Source organism: Phaenicophaeus curvirostris, chromosome 9 (assembly GCF_032191515.1).
Source record: "Phaenicophaeus curvirostris isolate KB17595 chromosome 9, BPBGC_Pcur_1.0, whole genome shotgun sequence".
NCBI lineage: Eukaryota > Metazoa > Chordata > Aves > Cuculiformes > Cuculidae > Phaenicophaeus > Phaenicophaeus curvirostris.
The window spans coordinates 34046654-34068299 of NC_091400.1; the positions used below are offsets into that span (position 1 = coordinate 34046654).

At 44.7% G+C, this 21646-nt stretch overlaps 1 protein-coding gene across 1 annotated transcript in view; it reads left to right on the top strand.

Moving 5' to 3' along the window:
* LOC138724269 (uncharacterized) overlaps positions 1 to 17555 on the top strand; it is a 33652-nt gene extending 16097 nt beyond the window's left edge. The window contains exons 5-11 of the mRNA XM_069864154.1: positions 3224 to 3385; positions 5891 to 6077; positions 7037 to 7188; positions 8741 to 8767; positions 10149 to 10267; positions 14835 to 14954; positions 15412 to 17555. Of these exons, the coding sequence (XP_069720255.1) occupies positions 3224 to 3385; positions 5891 to 6077; positions 7037 to 7188; positions 8741 to 8767; positions 10149 to 10267; positions 14835 to 14931 (744 nt within the window). The 3' untranslated portion in view covers positions 14932 to 14954; positions 15412 to 17555. The remainder of the gene's footprint in view (positions 1 to 3223; positions 3386 to 5890; positions 6078 to 7036; positions 7189 to 8740; positions 8768 to 10148; positions 10268 to 14834; positions 14955 to 15411) is intronic.
* Positions 17556 to 21646: the final 4091 nt, after the last annotated feature.

Genomic DNA, 21646 nt, shown 5'->3' on the forward strand with positions numbered 1-21646 from the left:
AAAAAATGTGTGGGCTAGCACAACTGCGATGATTTATTGCCAGCTGAGCAGGGCACCGAAAGGCTGTTCCCAAAACTTAGTCAGGTGAGCACTCACAAGGGCAGGGATCTCTTTTTAGTTAGGCAGGTGAACAGTCAGTAGTGCACTTGAACTCCACAAGGTCAAAACTGTAGTGGGAGTAACACAGCGTAGTATAGGTGAGGGCCTTGGAAGCGTTTTCTTCCAGCTGAGGGTCTGGTTATGTCTGATGTACGTGAAAGCAAAATCTGGCACTTATTTAAACATTATGCTGTTACTTTCCTGAAACAACTTTAACCATGTGATTCGTAATCTGTGTCTGTCTGATCCTCTGCATCTTCGCCTTCGAAAAAGTAGATGGGATGTTCTACCTTCTTCATAGTTTTCATTAGCTCAAAAATGGGCACATAGCTTTTGTTGCAATGCTACTTGACAATCTCCTTGTGGGGAACGGGAAAAAATTCAGTCCCGTTAGCTGAATGTTTTGGGAAGCTTCAACTGGGAGGGCAGAGACTGGAACAGACTTATCCTGGAAAATGTTTGCAGTTTGTCTCTGGTTGCTCACCCCCCGTTGCTAGCGTGAAACTCTCTCACAGGTGCTGAAAGCAAAATACATAGACCAGATTAGTCACAGAGCCTGCCATATCTGAGCAATCCCGAGGCTGGTGGGCTTTGTGGCAGGGCAGGTTAAGCGAAGCATCTGCCTTACGAGCTTTCATTCTTGTATGCTGACCACAGAGGTGGCCTGGCGGGGATGCTCTGCTTGATATGCCTTTTACCCATTTGCTATTGCGGGGATCACTTCAATAATATGTAAATTCATTTCCCATTAAGTAGCCCAAACTGCCTGCTCTGCACAGCCTCTGAAGCGTGACTGTGAATCGGGGGGCTCCAGCAAGCTGAGTCCAGTCTTCAATCTGGTTCGTGTCCTCTACAAGTGCAAATCCACCTTCCTCTAAGACCTGGAGTAACTGCTTTACACCTTTTTGCTCTTGTTTTCTGTGGACCTGTATTTATTCTCAAGAGTTGAAAGTTCTTTCTGGCGTTTGCTAAAAGACAGATTTTTCTCCGTACCTGCCCAAACACACCTTTGCTTTCAAGTGCCTTCAGCCCCATCCACAAAGTACTGGAAATCAGGGCCACCTTCTCTTCTCCTCCCCTGCCCGTTTTGTCTTTTAAACACAGCAGCTTTAAACCTGAACCAGGACAAGACAAATATGGAACAAAAGGAGGGTCTCTAACTGGAAGAGATGACAGCAAAATGCTTCATACTTTCTCTCCAATCCTGAGGTTCCTGTCAAATGTTTTAATTCATCCTCTTTTCCAAGAGCTCTTCTGTCCCTCGTAGTCTGGTATATTAGCCATAATGGGTTGGATTTGGCTCACTGTCTCCCTAGGGCAATGCAGACGTGCCATCAGTCACTGCAATAGTGAACTGGCAGAAAGAGGAGTTGTTAAAGTTGCAAGAAGAGGGTACCGAGTGGCAGAGAGCTTACATTTTCAAGGATAATGAGGAACTTCTGACTACCTGTTTTGGGATAGCATAAAAAATGACTGCTCATTTCGGGACAGCTCAAAACCACCGGCTTTTCAGAAGCTGATACTCCTGTATTTCTGCAAATCATGCTTCTGAAGCTGGGCACTCCTAAGTCCCTAGCTGCTTTCAGATATGTCAGTTATAGTGCTTTTGATTCAAGCTTTGTGGGCTTTGTTCTCCCTCTGGGTCCTGGGGCTGCATCCGCTCCCACTGTAGGCACGCTAAAGACTCCGCTTTTATGGCTGAGTAACCTTTGTCTTGCCACGACTTCTGCAGGCTGTACCTGAGAGGAAAATAAAAATCATGGATGTGAACGACCAGTTGGCTTAAAGTCATGACAGTTTTTTCTATGATTTCATGTGACCTCTGTCCCAACTTCAGACACAAAAGCATCTGGACATAATAATACCTGTTTATAAATAACATTGTATCATCATTTGTTTAAAAATAAGTAAATCCTAATGTTGATTATTTTTGAACACGCCATGAGCTTTCTGACATAATGAAAAGACAGGAAGAGTCCCAAGGCTGGCATTTCCCCAAAAATGTAGATTGTTGTGGGAAAGGAGACAGAGTAAGCTTCCTGCTTTTGTAGAGGAAACTTATTTTTTGAAGTAAGATAAACTTAAAGTGCTGCCTTTGTGAAGATTGAGGCTTATTTTACTTACTGATATCACATGCACATCAGCAGGCAGCGCCAAGGGGGAAGTGAGCCTCTGTGTGTGTTTGTTAGCAGCACGTTGGTAGAGTCCGCTCACAGCACAGGAGAGGACGCTTGCTGTGCACAGGGAAGCCCTGCAGCCAGAAGTGGAGAGCTATGGAGCAGGAGGCTGGAAACACCACTGCCTGTCCTCTACTAGAGGACAGCTATCTGTCTCTAACGCTGCCCTGGGCTAAGCAGCAGTGAAACTGTGAAACTGTGGGGGTTCGGGGTGAGGAGTGATCAGTGAGGCAGAATATCTTCCCATAGCCAGACAGCAAGCTTGATCCTGCATGCCTTCTTTGGGCACCTCTTAATAACTGAGAAAGTAGCACGGTTGTGAGCTGGAACCTGCTAAAGACCAGTGGAAAGATATTCTTTCACTTTGGCAGCTTGGTTCAGGCGCACATCCCTCTCGGTGATTCACCAGTGTCTGGGTTCAGCTGTGGCGTAGTGGTTGCAGATCACCAAAGGCAGAAAAATGTACCCCCAAGTCGGTCCCTGCAGCCTCCAGATACGTGTCTTTGGGTAAGAGTCAGGTTCTGCCTCAGTATGCGTAAGTGTGACTTGCACTGTGGGCTACAGACTAAGCGAGCCATGCTAACCCCAGTCATCTATACCATAAAGTGGAACTATATTTGTTTATAAGTGTCCTGTGGCCAGTAAAAGACAAAAAATAGGGGAGGTGGGACTAGAAACAAGCTGTCGCAAGGTTTTCCTCTTTCTCAGCCTGTGATCAGTCAGAAGTGTCCCTCTGATGGCACATCTTGCTGAGTAGTCCAGAAAAGAGCTGTAAACAAGCAATGCTGTAGCTCAGATCTGGCTATAACCAAAGCCCCTTGCAAGAGGAAGCCTGAGTGTCTTTACCGTGGCTCGCACGACTGTAAGAAGTAGTGTGCTGGGCTCCCAACTGCTAGTAAGGATTGTTCTGCTGTTACTCTGTGGTCCAAGATGCGATGTCGTTGCAGGTGAACCAAGGTAATAGCAAAGCCCTGGGATCTGGTCTGGGATACCTGGAACACATTTGCCAGCTGATTGAGAAGATTGGGCAGCTACAGGAGCACAACGTCCGTCTCCAAAAGCAAGTGTGCAGCTTGCAGAAGGAGCAGAAGATGAGTCAGATAAAAGAGGTAAGCAGACATCATAATATCTTCTATTATGATATACTCAAGGCCCAGATCAAAAGTTCTAAGTCTGGGTGAGGGAATTTGCTAATATATGTAATCCCACATCCACCTGGGCTGGGTGCTCTAGTCTTCAGGGAGACCTCGCCCATGACAGTGGGCTTAGCTTCCCTTAGGGTAGGCTTGAGTTTCTGTTCTTGTTCAGTTTTGTTTCCCAGACGTGGTCACTTCTCTTGAGTTAAACAGGACCTCTCACCTCATGGAATAGCCAGCTTAAATTCAGTAGCTTTTACTTCTCTACAGTTTAGAACTTCCCAAAAACACATCTCCCTCGTCATTGCTACCAAACCAAAACATTTCCATGGACCTCTTTAGCAATTGTGTTTTGAATTAAATGCTCTTTCTTTTCCTTCTGCTTTCTAACTGTTAAAATCCCCAAATTTCCCACAAAACGGATAGAATAGGAAAGAGAAGCAATGGTATCACTACCCAACTCCATGCTCTGGCTCTCTTCCTGCACTTTTGAGCTGCCAAATGAAGAATCTCTGACATAAAACATCTCAATGTTCCCATTTGTCTTTTTTTATCAGCCAGAGTGACCTGAGGAATTTGACTGAAATTTGAAAGTAATTTCAGCATCCTCCTAAATAGCGTTTTTTAGCCCCTGCATGTTTTGTCCAGCTCTACCCTACTTCTCTTTCTTTTTCTTTGGACGTAACACTAGGCTTTCAGCTTTTTTTCTCCCCTCCTTTTTTTGCTGCTTATTTTATCACTCCCCAAGGAACAGAAGAGGTTTGTCACACTCAGCTATTTTTTTCCCACCCATGCTGTGGCAATTCTTTTATTCTCTTCAGCAGCATCATTCTTCCCGTAGTGCTGCTCTCCCACCTGCTGGGACTGGATCCGCAGTAGGTGACTACTCTTCCTCAGAGCCAAAGCCAAGTTGTGAGTCAGATTGCAGAGCACCGTAGCCCGTCATTTCCATGTACCCATCTCTCGCACTCGGAGGAATGCAGCCTCCTACATAGAGCCTGGGAATTGTTAACACATTTCCTGAAGCTTTACAACTGTGAGTCATTGCTCAAACTCACTTTTCCAATCTGCAAATTCATGATCAAATCCTCGTCTAGTGTATGTACCCCCTCCTCCCCAGCTCCCGCTGAAAAAAAAGGCACTGTGCTTTCATTCAAATATTTGAAACTTCGATCTTTTTGATATATTACAAGATCTCTTAGCAATGCCTTTTGATCTGTATCTGTCCCATAATGTACAGAGGGGCCCCCCCGATGTAAGTTCAGCACTTGCAATATGCTCTACAAAACTGGGTGCTCTCTCCTGGGTGTCTCTGCAGTGCAGCTCCTATATCTGAGTAGCTCTGTGTCGTTTTTCTCTTTAGAGTCACAGCCCTTCCGTGTAGAAGTGGGTACACTGCTACCCCAATTGCCACCAGATGCTGAAGTTGCTTTCCATATGGCATTTTGGAGGGCTTCCTAAGTCTACTTTCAAAACCGTGTGCACTCTCCATGCAGACTATGAGCGTGGAAAGGTTTCCATGCCCCAGACGTGTCTAGGGAAGACACAACCCCCAGCGCAGAGATGCGTTAGTGTGATTTTAAGAGCTGGTTGTGAGGATGGTAGATGGCTGTTCTTGAGAGCTATGCAGACATCAGCACAGAGACTGATGGCATTTTGATTCTGGAACACAAAGGGAACATGGTTATTCCACATCCTTTGCTTTACAGGGAACTCTTTAATGCCCTGGGCCTAAAGCAGCATCTTTCATCAGATTTTCAAAGCACACCCTCCCCCCTCCAGCTACAGGTACTACAAAGTGCCATGCTGTTGTGGCAACATACCCAGATGAGATATTACAAGAAAACCATCAATTGCTTGGGGGTCTCCAGACAATTCCAACACCAACAAACAGTTTGGTTCCTTCTCCACTTCAGCTGGATAAAGCTCTCTTTGCATCCTGCCCTACTGAACTCTTGTGCAACATGGTTGTACAAGGTAGAAAATCTTCCCACCACGTGAGCTAGAGCAGAGGTACAGCAGCTAAGTACCACGTGTAGGTACCAGTCAGGTTCCCGGTAAGTCAACTATGGCATCCCATCAATGAAATTACAAGTGTGTGCTTTCTAAAACAAATAACATCTTAAAATGCGAGTCACTGTTATAATGGAGCTGTTTATTTACACAAATGCCTTAGCTGAGCAGCTTTGTGTTTTGAAACTTGTATTCAATTCCTTCTGGGAAACAAACCCAAAAGATGCCGAGTGTCAGATAATTTAAGTAAAACACCACTGAACTCATAAAAAATCTAAATTAATAACTCAAGGCTCCTCAGCCTTTTAGAGAATTCAATCGTTGTGTGGCTTCTGATGGTTGTCAGGACAAGGATAGGCATCTCTAGCTGGAATGATTGCAGTTTGTCTGTAGTATTGCACACCTGCTTACCTTGGGCTGTTGCAGCCTGAGACTCTGCATACTTTCTTTTTGTCTTGAGTGTAGGAGTACCTTCTGCAGCATTGCTCCTGTGGAGCTGCCAGCATCTTCCTCAGCTCGTGCCAAGACGTGAAGATGTTTGTTACTGGGAGGAGCAGACCTCACAGCCTTTTGGTTCAGACTGGAAACCCTTCTGATCTTTCCATCATCCCAGAAATAGGAGCGAATACTGAAAAGTTGAACAGCTTCAGTGGTGAGTTCAAATACCTCTGACTTGCCCTTCTGCTTGCCCCCAGTTGGGTGAAATAATCTGACCATCAACCCTGGAAAAGACAGACAGGAACAGAGTAAGGTGTTAGTGGGATTACACCTTAGCTAGAAAGCCAAGAGGTGAATTTTAAAATGCTTTGTTTACACCTAGGATTTTAACACTTGATTCTTCACGTGTGTGAAGCGGGACTTTTTGGTCTGCAGCTGTGGCTACAACGATTAGGACATTGTAAAACGAGTCTCCTTTTCGGAAACTTGGAATGCCTGAATGGGTACGTTAGCGGAGCCTCTCCATGTGGCTTTAAACCCCCCTAGCCAAGGTAGAATAGATGGAGAAAGCCTTAAGCCTGTTATTAGTCTCCTACCCTCTCAGGCAGGCACAGAAAACATTCTTGGAGAACAACTTATTCTATAGACCAAGTAGAAGTAAGCCCCAGCTGCAGATCTTGGATCTAGAGACCTGCTTTTCCAGAAAGCTGAGAAAGACTGGGTTCAGCCTACTGATGATAAAGCCAGCTGAAAAGTCTGGATCCGATGTTAGATGTGAATCAGCTCATTAAGCAAGGCTGATGGGTTTATTTCAAACTGTGGACTTCAGCCTGCTTTTAATACCTGGGGAAACACAGAACTTCAAGACATCTCATAGCAGGATTGAATCAGAGTGTAAATGGCCTTTGGGATGCCCAGTGCTGAGGCTCAGGAATTCTCTTTCCTGGCCATTTCAGAGCTGACCTGGAAGGAAAATAAGACCATGAGGAAGACATTAGAATGTCTGCTGTGGTCAGACCCTTTATTAGAACATTTATCTTCTTTCTATTGAAGTGTGGCATGAAAACACAAGGGGTCTCATTCTATCTGGAGTTGCAGCTTGCTGGCAGCACTGAGGCCATCCTAGCAGGACACTGCTGAGAAATGTGAGCAAGTCCTTGCATTTTGTTGCAGGAAGAGAGGGACACCTGGATTCGGGAAGCAGCCAGCTGATGGTGGGGCTCCGGAGGTTGTCAAACTATAGGAACAAGGAGAATGAATTCCGGGAAGCTGGTAGTATGGCTGAGGGACAGACTTTTCCATCAAAGGACCATGCAGTAAGAAAGGTGAGTGATAAGCTTTGGGCCAGAATCGAAGTGGGACCTGTGGGAGAAGCAGGGGTTGTTGTGCACAAGCCAACTCTGCCTGCTACCTAACTGGGCTGGGGCAGTGAGAGCCTGGGCCTCTCTGATCCCAGCTTTAATTGAAGACAAAGTCTGTATGTCTGTATGCCAGGAAAGGGACAAACAGAACACTGCAGACAGCAGTGTGGGCTTCAGCCCGCTGTAGCTCCAGATAACTCAATGTGTGAACTCTGTCGTAAGTATCTCTGCTACTTCTGCTGCTAGCAAGATTAAACCAAGCACATATTCATTACTATATATAAAAATTTTAATGGGTCCATCCTTAGCTGGCAGCATTCAGTGTAATTTGCTCCAGTCCCTGCAGTGTGTTGCAGGGAATCCGTTTTGTTTAAGTCCAAGGAGCCAGGACAAATGTTTTTCCTCTCCCTTTCTTTCCCATTGTTTGTGGCTGGCTCGGTACTTTCAGGTTCCGGAGGGGATCAGGAGTGCTGAAATGCCAAGGCAGAGGCTCTAATCAGATCATTCCCAGCCTGACAGGAAAGAAGGAGTAGGTCTCATGGGAAAGACCTTCTCATGAAATTTCCACCCCAAAGTTGCAAATGGGGTGCAAATATTTCAATGAACTTAAGAAGCCAACTTAAGGCTAAATCATAAAAGATGCTCCGTGCTCTGGCTTCTGTCCAGCAAAGTTCTGGAGTATGACCATTATTTTAAGCATATGGGAAGCCCTGATGACTTTACAGGACTTCAGAATCAAGATCCACACGCTTTCAACTGAATCTCGATGCTGTCTTGTTACGCCACACCTTAGTATTGTTGCTGCAAATGTTGTTCAAAAACACCCTCTCTAAGACTATGTTTTGGAGTTTTAGAAAGCAGGCATCCTTTATTCAGCCCTGGGTGTGTGGGGATTAGCTCCACCTAACACATGCACACCCAGATTCTAGTTCCAGAGCTTTTTTGTCTTCTCATTACATACATATGTATCTTTTTTCTCAGAAAGGCTTTACATATTCAAACTATTTCTCGGAACTAGTCTTAATAATGGCATATGCACTATGCTCGTGCATTTCTCCTGCTAGGGTCTCTCTGGTGCTATTCAGGGATTGCTTCTTTTTGTGAAACTCTCCTGCTGAGCATGTGTAGTGGTGTGCAACACATCCTCTCTTCAAGGTTGATCTCCATCCCACAGATTCCAGCTTTCTAGTCACAAAGTTCTCCTTTCTTTTGATTTGCACAACTCAAGCATACAAATATTCACATTACTCTAAACAATCATTATTACATATGGATACAAATCTGTACAGGCTATTGTCACTTAGTATTGCGTTTCGTACCCTGAGCATCAGTGCCCTGTTTCCTTCTGCAGAGCCCGTACTGTGTGCGAATCCTGCCCTATTGGTCCCAGGGCTACTAGGTGCTATACATATGAACTGCCATCTAAATACGAAAGAGAGGAGGAGGAAGAAAGAAGGGAATATCTCACACATACGCAGTCTCATTATTTATTAATTTATTTGCCTTTCATTTTTAGGGTCTGGACGTCAGCAAGAACATCCCGGTATGTACCTGCCCGTGTCCCGCACTAAGCCCTTGTAGCACATAACATTATACTTGAGCAAAAGAGGTTCACTGACCCCCAAAGTTTGCTATCAAAGTAAGGGACATACATGCATTATGACTTACTGCATTTGGTCTGTTCGCCCACCCGCACTGCAGACACCACCTAGCCAGCCTTCAGGAATGGGCGACTGTTCAGGCTTCCTATGATACTAATAATTCCTGCTTTTCTGTTTTCAACACCCGCACAGTGAAGGAGTAACTGCCGAGGTTTCCAAAACCTTTCCACTGCACGCATCAATCCTAGCAGGAAAAACAAAGTTTCGATATTTTTATGAGCAAACAGTCCCACTTACCAAGCAGTTAACTCCACAGCACAGAAACCGGTGCTGCGGTTTCCAGCTGAGCCCATGACCTCATCTGAAGTTTTGAACTGAAAACTTAGCAGAGCCCCAAGAAGAATTACTGCGATGGGCTCTGCCTGGGCTCGCAGGGTAGTCACAGCTGGGGCTTTGCTGGTGGCCGTGGGAAGACACCCCGGACAGGACAGTGATTTGAGAACTTCACTGAAAAGGGAATCATTTCTCCCTATTACTCTAATCCTTGGGCATAACCTTTTTTTTTGTTCCGTTTCCAAAGTTTTCCTGCCGTTACTTTAGGAAATTTAAAACAATTTAGCAAAAATATATGAATTTTTTTTTTTTTTTTATGCACTGCTCCGAGTTCAGATGAGCTCAGCCCCGAGAGAACAGACCTCGGGAGAGGAGCCTCTTGAGACTCCCTGACCTCCTGATAATCTCCATTAGCATTTCAAATGTAAGTGCCCAATAGCTGTGGCTTGTAGACGTGACAGGGTAACAAAGGCTTGATTTCTTCTAATTTATGGTCCACAAAAGTCACCACTTTGAAAAGGGCTGAGGGCAATGCACCCAGCCTAATAGAAGGAAAAGGGAGTAAAGCTGCTTCTTTGGGTTGTTTTTGTTGTAAAGCTCCCTGCATGTGAATGTAAGTAGGTGAGAAGCCAAACTGTGATCTTTTCCTTTACTGTGAGGTAAAACGTGCGTTTAGGCAGCTACTCAGCCAAGTGTCCTCACTCTCTGAAACCTTAATTCAGAAAGAATATCAGGGTCCTAGACACAGAAATGTTACCAAACAAAATACAAACCCGGTGGTATTAGTGCTGGTTGATCCATCCTGTCACATCGTGTCCTACACAGGTGTTAATTTTTTTTCTTTTTGTGGGACCTGACTCCTATCAGTCCTAAATAAAGAAGCTCCCCTCTTCCCTCCACCCCGAAGTACCCCAAATTATCGTAGCCCGATGAAGTCTGCAAGCAACTAGCCTCTGGTCCTTCAAGTTGTGGTTTGGTTTTGCTCTCTAGGGTGAGAGCCATGCTTGGGGGAGAATGAGAGATCTTATGAGGAAGACACGGCTGAGAAACCAGAACAAGCTGGGACTGTCCTCTGCTGCTCTGAAGAGGTCTTGCCCACAGTTGTACAGGTAAGACAGAACTGCAGTGCTGGGAGGAGGTGGTGAGAGGCCAAAGACCCCTCTTTACCTTTTCACCACAGTATACGGCGGCCCCGGCCAGCGCAGCCGTCTGCTTTCTTAGTGCTCAGGTGCTTCAAGATCCCAACTGTATAACATTACCTGTGTGAGAATAATGAAAACATTACAGTCCCCAAAAGAAGGTGCTCACCCCTAACAGGGCAAAGGGACATTCACAATCAGTCAGAGCCACTCTGTAGCCTAATTATTTGTGTTTCTGCTCCCTCCTAAGCATTGCAGTAGAGGTTAATGCTCTCCTTCATCCATATCTTCTGTCCAGTGCAATGGTAACCCATAGTGCATCTGATGTGTGATGAGATGGGATGGTTGGGATGAGCTGAACGACTTTCTCTCAGAGAAAGGGGAGATGCAGTTAGCTGAGCGTGTGCTCATGGGTAGATCCTGCTTGTTGCTGCAGATGAACATTTGCGTCAAGGATGAGGGTCTCATTTCTGTTAAGAGATTTGTTCTTGGCCCTTGGGCAACTTTGTCTACCGGGCTAATTACACTGTCTAAGCTGTCCTGTGTGATGCATGTCTGTGAGCTGATGACGGTGCCACCAGCTACCCCTTGCACAGATACCCCCCCGTGTGTTTTCCAAGTCCCCTCAGCTGGTCTGGTGAAATGGGGGTGTTTGTGTACAGCTAACAGAAAGGGCCTGGGTGTGTTACTCACCAAAGCAGGGGTATTACATAGAGCTGGACACCTCCCTCTGTATTTCCAGCTTATGTCTCTGTAACCATAAGCAGAACAGCTCAAATATGGTTAAGCCCTCCTCAGGTTTTGGAGGGGGCGATGGTGGGGAAATAGCAGTTGTTTAAGCACTAAGGAATGTCCCATTGTTCTCCTTAGACAGTCTGTACCTACCTTACAAAATTCATAAGGGACCTGGGAATCTTGTAATTACAGCTGGAAAAAAAAACCCTCTGTAGCTCATGGAGTGATTTTTCCATCTGGAAAAAACTTGGTTGGGGCCCAAGAACACGTAACTAGCAAGCTTCCTCCTATTGTTTGGGGAAATGAAAGAAACACAAAGCAGAAAGAGATCAAATAGTTCAATCTAAAGTAGATGGTGAACCAGCTGGGGAAAAAATGTAAGCGCTCGTGAACTTTCTCTCCAAACCTGAATAGAACCAGGGCTTGATTTGGGCTTCAGCAAAGTTCTGTCTCTCTGGCCTCCTGCTCTGGCCTTTCTCTGCGGCACTGAGGATACTGCCCTGCCTTTCCCCCTGCGTGAGAATTGCAGGCATTGCTCAGCTGGTTAAATCAATGAAGGATCAGCCCAAATAGGTCCAACGAGAAATAGCTTTTGCTACCTTCACGTGTCTAAGAGCTGCTACTGTCATGGAAATGCTGTACAACAAGATGACAAATGGACAAATTTTTTTTACCTGGCTGTAACTGGGCAGCCCCTGGTTTAGTGATTGATAGGAATGGTTGGACTCAATGATCTTTTCCAACCTGATGATTCTATGATCTTGTACGCTGTTTTGTTCAAGTTGCTTTCTATAGCTGTAGCTTTCTCTTTTCCTTGGATAGAAGAAGCAGTTACAGTTACAAGAAGTAAAATATTTTTATTTAAGCTAAAGTACAATTAAGTTTCATCTAAGCAGTTGTGTTGTTTGAAAGTTAGACAGAATGTCTCTCTGATAGCATGTTTTCTTTCAGATAGTGTTTTTCCAGGCACTGTTCATTCTTTGAAGTTGATAAAGTCTTGTGTTCAGTATGATCTGTGCTGAACAGGTGTCTCTTCTTCCCTAATCACCTCTGTTTGGAGTCTGTCTCAAATGCAAGGTCAGGCAGAGAGCTGGAGCCAGCTCCAAAGGAGCAAGAGTTTTAACATTAAAAAATTTCCTTGGAAAGTAATAGAATATGCATAAGATTTCTTGGAAAATGTATACATTGCATATAAGTGGGAAATATATTCTGTAACCAGCTCTTCTCTCATTGCACATGATTGATGGAGGTCACTCCCTCACATTGCCCAGGCCTTACAAAGGACGCTTGCTTTCTAAAACTCCAAAACAAGTCTTAATAGAGTTTGATTTGCCAGAAATTTTGGTATCACCTTCATTTAACTTTCTTCTTCCATATATCCCTTGCCTCTACTCCCATCCCTTATCTCCCTGCATTTCTTCTTCTCCTGCTTCCTAGCGCTTATTGCCCAGCTCTATCTGTATTTGCTCTTTTTACCCCACATCCTACAATAGCAAAGCACTGACACTGAGCTTTTTACTGATGCCTGGAAAAGCTGGATACCTCGCTCCAATGGCTTTTGGGATAAGAAGTTGCCCTCGGGCTCCTTAGAAATAGAAATTTAGGCTTAGTGCATCAGTGACAGCCCTGCAAATGCAGCTGGACAGAGAGCCAGGCTCTTCCTACAGCAGTACCAGCATGGCAAAGCAAGAAAGTCTTGTTGGTCTGCAGCTCTTGGCAAAGCAAACATTGAAGCGCTTACACTCTCCACATTTAAAGCCACTGTCTTTGTTGTAATTTATGAAACATGTTTGTCCTGGCTCCTGGTCCTGTTTGTACATGCAGGCGTATGGAATTGGCTGGCTTTTGCTTACCTTGGCTTCCTTGGGCTCACAGATATCTCCCAAGGTCTTGAACTGTAACAGGTTGGAGCCTGATGTTTGTATTAACATATAGCTCTGAAGAGCGCAGAGATTTGTTGCTTTTGACGCTCAGTCCCACTTGAGTCATTTGGGAAATTAGAGAAAGTCTCTTTGTTTTTGTTTTTATAACTAGGTCAAAGCAAATCCCCTTTCATGGTCCCTCTCTGCCTATGATTAATGGATGCTCCAGGGTGGCTGTATGTTTTTCTTTTCTGTCTTTCTTTTTTTGAAAAAACACCCACTAAAGAATTCTCATAGTAGAGAGAGAACTTGGTTCTTTCAGCAGGAGTTGGGGGGGACTGCCAGGGTAAACATATGGGCACAAGACTCAGTGGTTTGTCATACATTGTTCTAAACAAGCTCAGGTTTTAACTTCATTTTCTTTTTACTACTTATATGTTTCTTCCCACAAAGCACCTTCTATTTTGTGCAAAGCACGAGAACAGACTGATCGTGGTTTTATGAACTTACACAGTACGTAGACCTGGATGTGACCTATGGCAGGAAAAGTAGATTTCTTCCCCAAATCATTGCACCTTCCTATAATTTCTTCTTACTTTCCCTCCCTCCCTTTGAGGACAAACAGGCAAGATGCATAGTCTCCTGCTACATGCCATGACTGCAGCTGGGAACCAGACTAGGCCAGCAGTTGTTCTCGCCCTGGCAGAGATACAGAGGCAGCCGTCTCAATAAAAACAATTGTGCTCAAGAGCTTTTCTGATGCCATCCCCAACTCCTTTCTAGGATTTAATTAGGGAAGTTTTGTGCAATCCTAGCCTGGCATTCCCGGTGCAGACACACTCACCTGTGTATGGATGGGAGGTGCAGATTTGATGCAGCTGTGTGGGAATGAGCTAAACTCAAATTACTGTATCGTTCATGGTAAGGCTGCTAGTTTCAGTTTGATAGCCACCAAAAGCTTGCTGCTGTACGACGACTAGTTTTTGGTTAGGGTGAAGTAGGTTAGGAAGGACAATCCGGTTCCAACATTACAAAAAAACATCTTCGCTGTTGGATAGCAAAAGATGAAAAGGACCCTAAAGCCTCAGACCCAGGTCTGGGTGCTGGTCTTCACATGGGAAATTACTGCCAAGGGAGATCTCTGCACTTAGGGTTGAGGAGCGGCCAAAGAACTGAAGTATAACAAGGCTGTTTGTCCATTCTGTGATTAAAGACTCAAGAGGTCAACAAAACAAAAATCATGCTACACTAGATTAAAAAGAAAACAAAGTAGTAGCTGGGGAAAAAAAAAAGTCTGTTCCACTTCAGTCCAGCCTTTGAGGTTTGAGATTGCTATTAGCTATTCATTTTCTGTAAGTAGCTTTGAAATAATTGCATTAACAAAACTCCCCAAGACCAAGACCCATAGCTTTTCTGTCTTAAATAGCAGCTCTTTGTAAAGAATATTCCAAAATGTTTGTCTTTCATAAGTCCTGGAGGCTCAAGCTAAGCCATTACAACCAGGCGGGATACTTTACACTTACTTCATTGTCATTGGTTATAATAAATAATGAACAAAAAAATAGTCTAGACACAGCCCACAGCAGCTAGCTTGCTTCAAACTGCCTCATTTCCTACTCTCTATTTCAGGCGAGAGTTTTTAACTTCCCTGTGATGTTCACACATCAGTCTCTCCCCCTTGCTTCCAGCTAAGCAAAGAATAATGGTTCAACAAAATGATGTTTGTATCCATCCATTACATTGTGACACCGTGCCAAGTGATGCTCTTTTTTGGATACTGCCACAAATACATGGGCAACATCTGTTTTGGAATTTCAAACTGGGGATGGGGAAGCTGCTTTGGATGCACCTTCGATGTTGGGTACAGCGTATTAGTACTAAAAACACAGCCATGCGTCCTGACTGCTGTCAGCTTTAATTGTATTTTTCCATTTGTTAAGGCCAGATATTATGTCTTCAGAGCTGAAGAAAACTGAGAGGAACTCCATGATTGTTCTGGGGCAAAATACAAAGCATGAAAATATATGGCCTTTCTGATAACCCGAGTCAAATGGAACAAGGTAAAATAAGTAAAGCGGCGTGTGTTTCTTTGGGGTTGGGGGAGGTTTCTGCCTCTTCTCAGCACAGAAATGAGACAGTCCTGATCCTTCATCCAGACACGCTCCAACACGCAAAGACAGGAACAGGTCAGATTTTTGAAGTTCAAATTATATAGATTTATATCAGCTCATATACCTTTTTTTTTAATAGTGTCCCACTTTAAAAAAATAAATTTTAAACCAATGCAATTTAAAGGCATTTGTAATCATATAGGCTACATCTTGCAGCCTTTTTACAGAAAAGTATAGCAGCAAAATCTATTATCTGCAGTCAGTCAAAAGACTCCCAAATAATAACCCAACCAGATGTTCTGGGAAAGAGTCTAATCAAGACTAAAAGAGAACCAGGCTCACCCTCATCTGCCATGCAGAGAAACCCTTCCTTATCTGTCAAATTCTCTGCATATTTCTGTTTCAGAAAGGCAATGCGAGAACGCCAGTGGACACTAAACCAAGAACCTCAGGGTTACTTTGTTCAACCTGCATCCTACAGCTGTCAACAGAGCAACTCCAATTTGAGCGTTGGAAGGGAAAGAGAGAAGGGTGAACTTCAGAAGGGTCTCTGGACAGATGCATACTTGGCCGTGTACGGCTTCGCTCCCGATTCTGAATTATTCTTACAAAAGTGAAGCCACAGAAAACAGACGCTGTTAGCATCTTGGCATCATAACCAACAGACTTTTAAGTAAGATTTGGAAATGCTTCCTTCTCTCTGGATAGGAGCAGAACTACCTGGAACACAGGCTTTTTAATTGTCATTGCTTTCTGAGGACCTTCTCCAGCTGAAATAAACGTAGGCTTTATGGGACACAACAGCATCAAGAAGCGTGCCAGGAACCCCTTGGCTGGTGCAGAAGTGGCTGTCAGAGGACAGCCTCCTCCCTCAGGAGGAGGTAGTTGAGTTGCAGTCTCAGCTTGTCCTCCCTTCAGAGCAGCGTCTGGCCATCTGTGCCATTTTACTGCAATCCGACAGGAAAACCAAACCTGTAAATCCAAGAGAAGACCATTCCTGAATCAACCACTAATTTCTAATCCTGTGGGCTTGCTCCTTCTGCAGAGGCCACTTGATTCCAGTGCTACCCTGTGCAGAAGCTGGCATTATGCAGACTCATTGCAGAGACTAGAGCAAGGGAGACTGCAGGAATCGACCTTTTGAGACACTGGAGGGTGAAACATCTCAGCAGGCAGCGAGCTCTTCTGCTGTCAGTCTTTTGTGAGGGGGAACCAGGCTTGAATTCCTACTTTTAAGTTAGAAGTGAAGTTCTGAGGCTGTGCAGGTGGTGGCCTGAGGCTGTAGGTGGGGTGTAGTTGTGCTGCTGTGTGGTTCAGCCTGTGTAATCCCTGCTGGGTAAAGGTGAGAAGTAGAGAGAGCTGCAAGGAACACTTATTCAAATACATACATCCTTTATTGGCTGCTGCTCTTTTGGGCCACGTTAACAACTGTGTAACACTGCAGCCGTGTCTGGTGACTGCCTTATTGCCACATATCCACTGATTCCAAACCGAAGGGACAGGCAGCACACGCTTCTGAAAGTCCTGTGGTTGCAGCGATCTCTGCATATCAGCTCTTATTGGTACTAGCACAATGATTAATGCACATACAGTAAAGATTAAAAGAACTTTGCCTCTTGTTAAAAGATTATTCTACCCCCTAAATTACAACATAGTTGCATGTCAAGCGTTTAAAAATCCCTCCCCAATCCAAACTTGCCTGGGAACCAAGATTTGAGAAGCTGGAAGGAATGGATCCACTTCAGCAGGCTGAGCCTTTCAGTAACTTGCTTCCACCTTGCTCAGCTAGATCAGCTGGAGCCCCTCAAGTCCTCAAAACCAGAGCAGGATCTCTTCTGAGATTCAGAGCACCCTAGCTACACTCTCCCAGGGCAGCTGTAGTTTGCAGGGGTGAGTGAAGGCGGCTGCTTTGGCCTGTTTCTCCAGGTACTCAGTTGTTACTTAGCATCTCAAAAAAAAACAAACCAACCCAAAAACCAACCAAAAAAACCCAAAACCAAAGAAAACCCCAAACCAATTAAAAAAAAAAAAAGGTCTGTGCTGACTCAAAGTTAGCACCCTAAAGTAGGTGCTTACGTTTAATGTTTCTAGTTGTAGCTGCTGCAGGACTTGGTTATTCACTGTATATCTTGCTAGCTTCATTCGAAGCTAGAAAGATTTATAACTTGATTATTCTGTGAATAGTCTGTATATCTCCATAAATAGAGAGGGCTAAAACCCTACATTAACTTACACCCTCCATTATCCCTCCAGATTTAGAGACTGTAAACGTGAATCAGTGCAAACTGAACTTAGTTTAATGCATAGCATCATGAAGTGGTATTCCCCAGCACCACCACCTCCATTCACACCCTTGTTTTGTCATTTTTTATTAGAGCTAAAATGAACTAGCACCTCTTTTTTATTACAGCATTATTATATGAAATATATTCATGTATTCTCAGAAATAAATATATTTATAACATGCAACATACTGTGTAGTTCTCTGCTCCAGGATACGTTGTAATACGAGCATAAGAATTTTAATAAAAAGCATCACTATTACCATAATTGGTTTTAAATATTTCATTAATAAACACCTGGGTTGTAGAAAAGCAACTGCCACACATTTAAGGTTTCAGGTGAGCACAACTGGTCAAGAAAGGAATTGTTACCTCCAAGCTTTCAATGAACTTCTCCAGCTCTGGCCGAAAAAACAAGCAATTCTGTTCTTTTGATGCTGTTTTTAGAGATCCAGAAAGCGATAAGAGCCTTTGGAAGGTTCCAATACAAGTGAGCATAGATGTTCATTTTGAACAGCTTTGTAGTAGGTGCTTTTCCTAAGCTTTGCTTCAAAAGCTGCAGAGCAGGCAGACACGGCAGGGCTGTACACGCCACTTCCAGAGGACAAGGTGAAGGCGCTGGGGACAAAGTGTGCTGATGCTCAGCATTGGAGTTTCTTTCTGAAAAATCTGGGTTTGTTATCAACACCACGCAATGACTTCAAACCAACAGGTGCTGGCTGGCCCTAGGGCTGCTTTTCCTCAACTTCTCCTTCACTCAGAGCCCACAGCACCCTTCTGGACAAAGCAGCTTATTTTGTTTTACTCACCTGCAAGACTCTAAGCCAATACCTACAGTGAAGCTAAAGAGGAGGGTGACACAAAGTCACTCAGAAGAAAGCAAAGGAGAAAAGTTAATGAAACTAAAGAAAGTGGAGGGCTAGGATTAAAAAAAAAAAGCCAGAAATCTACCTGTGACAGCAGAAGGAAAATAGTGCACTTCTGCAGGAGAATCGCACCAGTCGGAACAGCCAGAGCAGCAGTAGCTGCAGTTCCAGCAGAACCCCTGGGGCCACTCACCTGTTCAAAGGCATAACAGCCAGCGTAGGAGACCGAGACTTTCCTGGAGCCTTCAGGAGTACCAGGTACTGAGACCCCACAATCAGAGTCATTCTGCAGAGCACGTGCCTTCCCCGCAGTATCTAGGGAAAGAGGAGACGGCAGGAGGGGCTTTAGCATCCCACATTAAAGATGGGATCCGCTACAATCCTACTTTTCTGTAGGAAATGGGGCCCTAGCCAGTATGAGGGTCCAGGCCAGCAGGAGAACAGCCGGCCGAGACTCTGTGTTCAGGCACAGCACTCCACCTTTGACTGCCAGGTCACACCAACAGCCCTCTGCTTGCACAAGGTACACTGAAGCTGTTAGGCAACCTTTCACATCAAACCCTGCCCCTTTCTCTGCATTCCGGGAATAACTCTGCACTGGGCAAAGATACAGCGCTAAGAAAGCCTCTAGACACCACCCTCCCGTACCCCGAGCGCTCAGCATAAAGGGAGCGTTCCTCTCCCAGGCTGGAGGTGAGCTGTGCTGCAGGCTTTCTTAACCACAAGCCACTAAGGGGGGGATCAGAAGGGAGAGACTCACCCTGAGCCCTAACAGCTAAAGCAAGAGGACCAAGAAACCCCTGGAAGAGCAGCTCTAAATGCAGTCCTAGACTGCCCTGTGATGCTGTGAAAAAGGCCAAACTAAATAATCGATGCCAATTTGATTATTAAGCAGATAATTGCTTTAATAAATAATACGACATCAGACACACAGGGAATCATTTTGCCTAATTTGTATGTCCATTGAGGCTGGTTACAGGACTGTTATACTGGTTAAATATGCATATTCATATAGATTCCGAGAAACACTGGTTACATATTCTGGAAATATTGGTTGACATTCCTAGAGCTCATTATCATATCACCCACTCTCAAACGTACATCACAGTTCCTTTGTGTCTTCAGAATCCTCTGATGCTCTCTATCTTGTCTCCTCAGTGTGTCCTCTTGGTGAGCTCAGGTCTGTCCTTTTTTCAACTGGTAAACAAACTAAACTGTTACAATCACATTCTTGCTTACTGCAAGCTGGGCAAGATTTGATTCTTATTATTCTTAATGATTTATTCCTTCCTTCATCTGCAACACCCATCTTTCTCTTTTGCTAAGGACCATAAAGCAGCTGCTCTTAGTCTAGCACTTTTAAATTGTGGAGCAAACTGGAACCAGACATTCCTGAAGTGTCCAGGTGGCCCCAGCCCAGTAGTTTTAACACCTTCACTCACCTGGCTCTGAACCCATCACAGTCTGCTTGCCCCCTTGGAATAAAACCACCGGGTGGGAGCTGAGTTTATGCCAGGAGATGGGTGTTCTGTATTCATATTTGATAGGAATGGTTGGACTCGATGATCTGGTGGGTCTCTTCCAACCTGGCTATTCTATGATTCTATGATTCTATATCGCTAAACTTAGAGGAGTTCATCTGTGAAATTTACTGTAGAGCCCCACAAGGGTTTAAAAACCCTTTTTCCTTATCATGCTAGCCCATCCAGGAGATCCTTACTTACCCTACTGCTGGTCTAGTTGCTCATTACTGCATGAGTGCAAGAAGCTGAGTTACAATGTTCTTGTGCTCTTTTAAAGGTGCCGCCGTTTCAAACGCCAGGCGCAGGATGCCAATGTGTGATCATAGAAATAGCCCTCCATCCAAAATCTGTGGGAAAACAATGGAGGTCAGGAGGCTTTATACCCCAGTGCCTGGCTGGGCACTGGGCAGCCACGGTGGAGAGGCATCAGGGGAAAACATCTGGACTTTGGCAGGGAGGGAAGCTTCAGTCATTGGACCAGGCTGCCCAGGGTGGTGGTTGAGTCCCCATCCCTGGAGGGGTTTAAAGGGCGGTAGCCTAAGTGCTTAGGGATATGATTTAGTAGTAGGCAGGTATGGTTGCAGTTCATGATCTCAAAGGTCTTTTCCAACCTTATGATTCTATGACCTCTGCAGATGCTGAATGTTTCGCCAAGACAGCCTGCACAAATCTCACAGCCACTGTGTGACTGTTGAGTGCTTCATTTGACCGTGTTGCCTACTGGTAATTGGTTAAACAATAATAAATGAAGCACTTTGGAGCTATAGAGAGACAGCTTGCAGAACACTTTAACCAACCAATACTTTGTTTATTATGACACAAAATACTTCAACAGGTACTTGAAGAGTAACTGTACATGAAACAAGACTGGGAATGCTGTGGATTCACCACGCAATGCCCGTGCTGAGAACGATTTCAGATCAATGCCCTTTTGTGATTTCTGCACACACACACACACACACACTTGGCAGTAGTGTTGGATCGTGTGGAGACGGTAGGCAAGTGAAATGCACTGTTTGGAAGAGGTTGTTGTTATAGGCAGTGAAAAGCAGCCTGGCTGAGAGGAGATACGCAGGTCTCTTCCTCAAAAACCTCTTCCTTATCCATTTGCTGCTAGTTGTCATGCATTACAATGACCAGCTGTAAGCAACAATTTAGCTGGCTCAAGACCACCACAAACAGAACATGTAGAGGGTGAAGGCAGATGAGGCAAACATCTCTGTAGACTTTACAGGGAAGGTGGTAGAGTCATGAACGCTGGCACTAGAGAGACCTCATGTAGCACTGCAAACTCCCATGAACTGCCCTTTCACCGGCTGAAAGTCCCTAGAGCCACATGAACTTTCATGAACTGCCCTGGCAATATCTGAGCTGACGCAGGAGTTCAGACCAGTAGATCGGCAATTAGCCCAAACTTGTTGGCAATTCACTTTTTCCACCAAAGTATCAGGTATTGATCTTTAAGAAGTGAAATGAGATTAAAAATAACAATTAGCAAAGCTAAGCAAATTATTACGCCTATGCAGGAGAGTGAGGATGACTTAAGAACTCATAAAGAAGCTATGGAAACTTTTGCATGGGACAGAGACCTTCACTAACACCTCTGACTGAAAACAAACAACCCAACCAAGCACTCAGTTCACCCAGCCCCCTCACTAATTCCCACCGAGTCTCACATTCCCTGGCCTTGCGGCATGTTCTGCTCAGCTAGATGACATCTGTCTGCCTGCAGAAGCCTCACAGCTCAGGAGAGACAGAAGGCACTCACCAGACTGGGCAAGTGGAGCACGGTGCCAAAGCCCTGGGGATCCTTTCTATCTACCGGTGCCACCGCCGTTGGGACCTCCCAGTATGTGACAGTGAATTTCTCAGAGCACCTCAGTAGAAGAGCGTGCCCGTGATCTTTTTGACAATGAACATTAGGAAAAGAAAGCAAGTTTTATGAGTAGATTAGAAATTTCTTAGCCTCT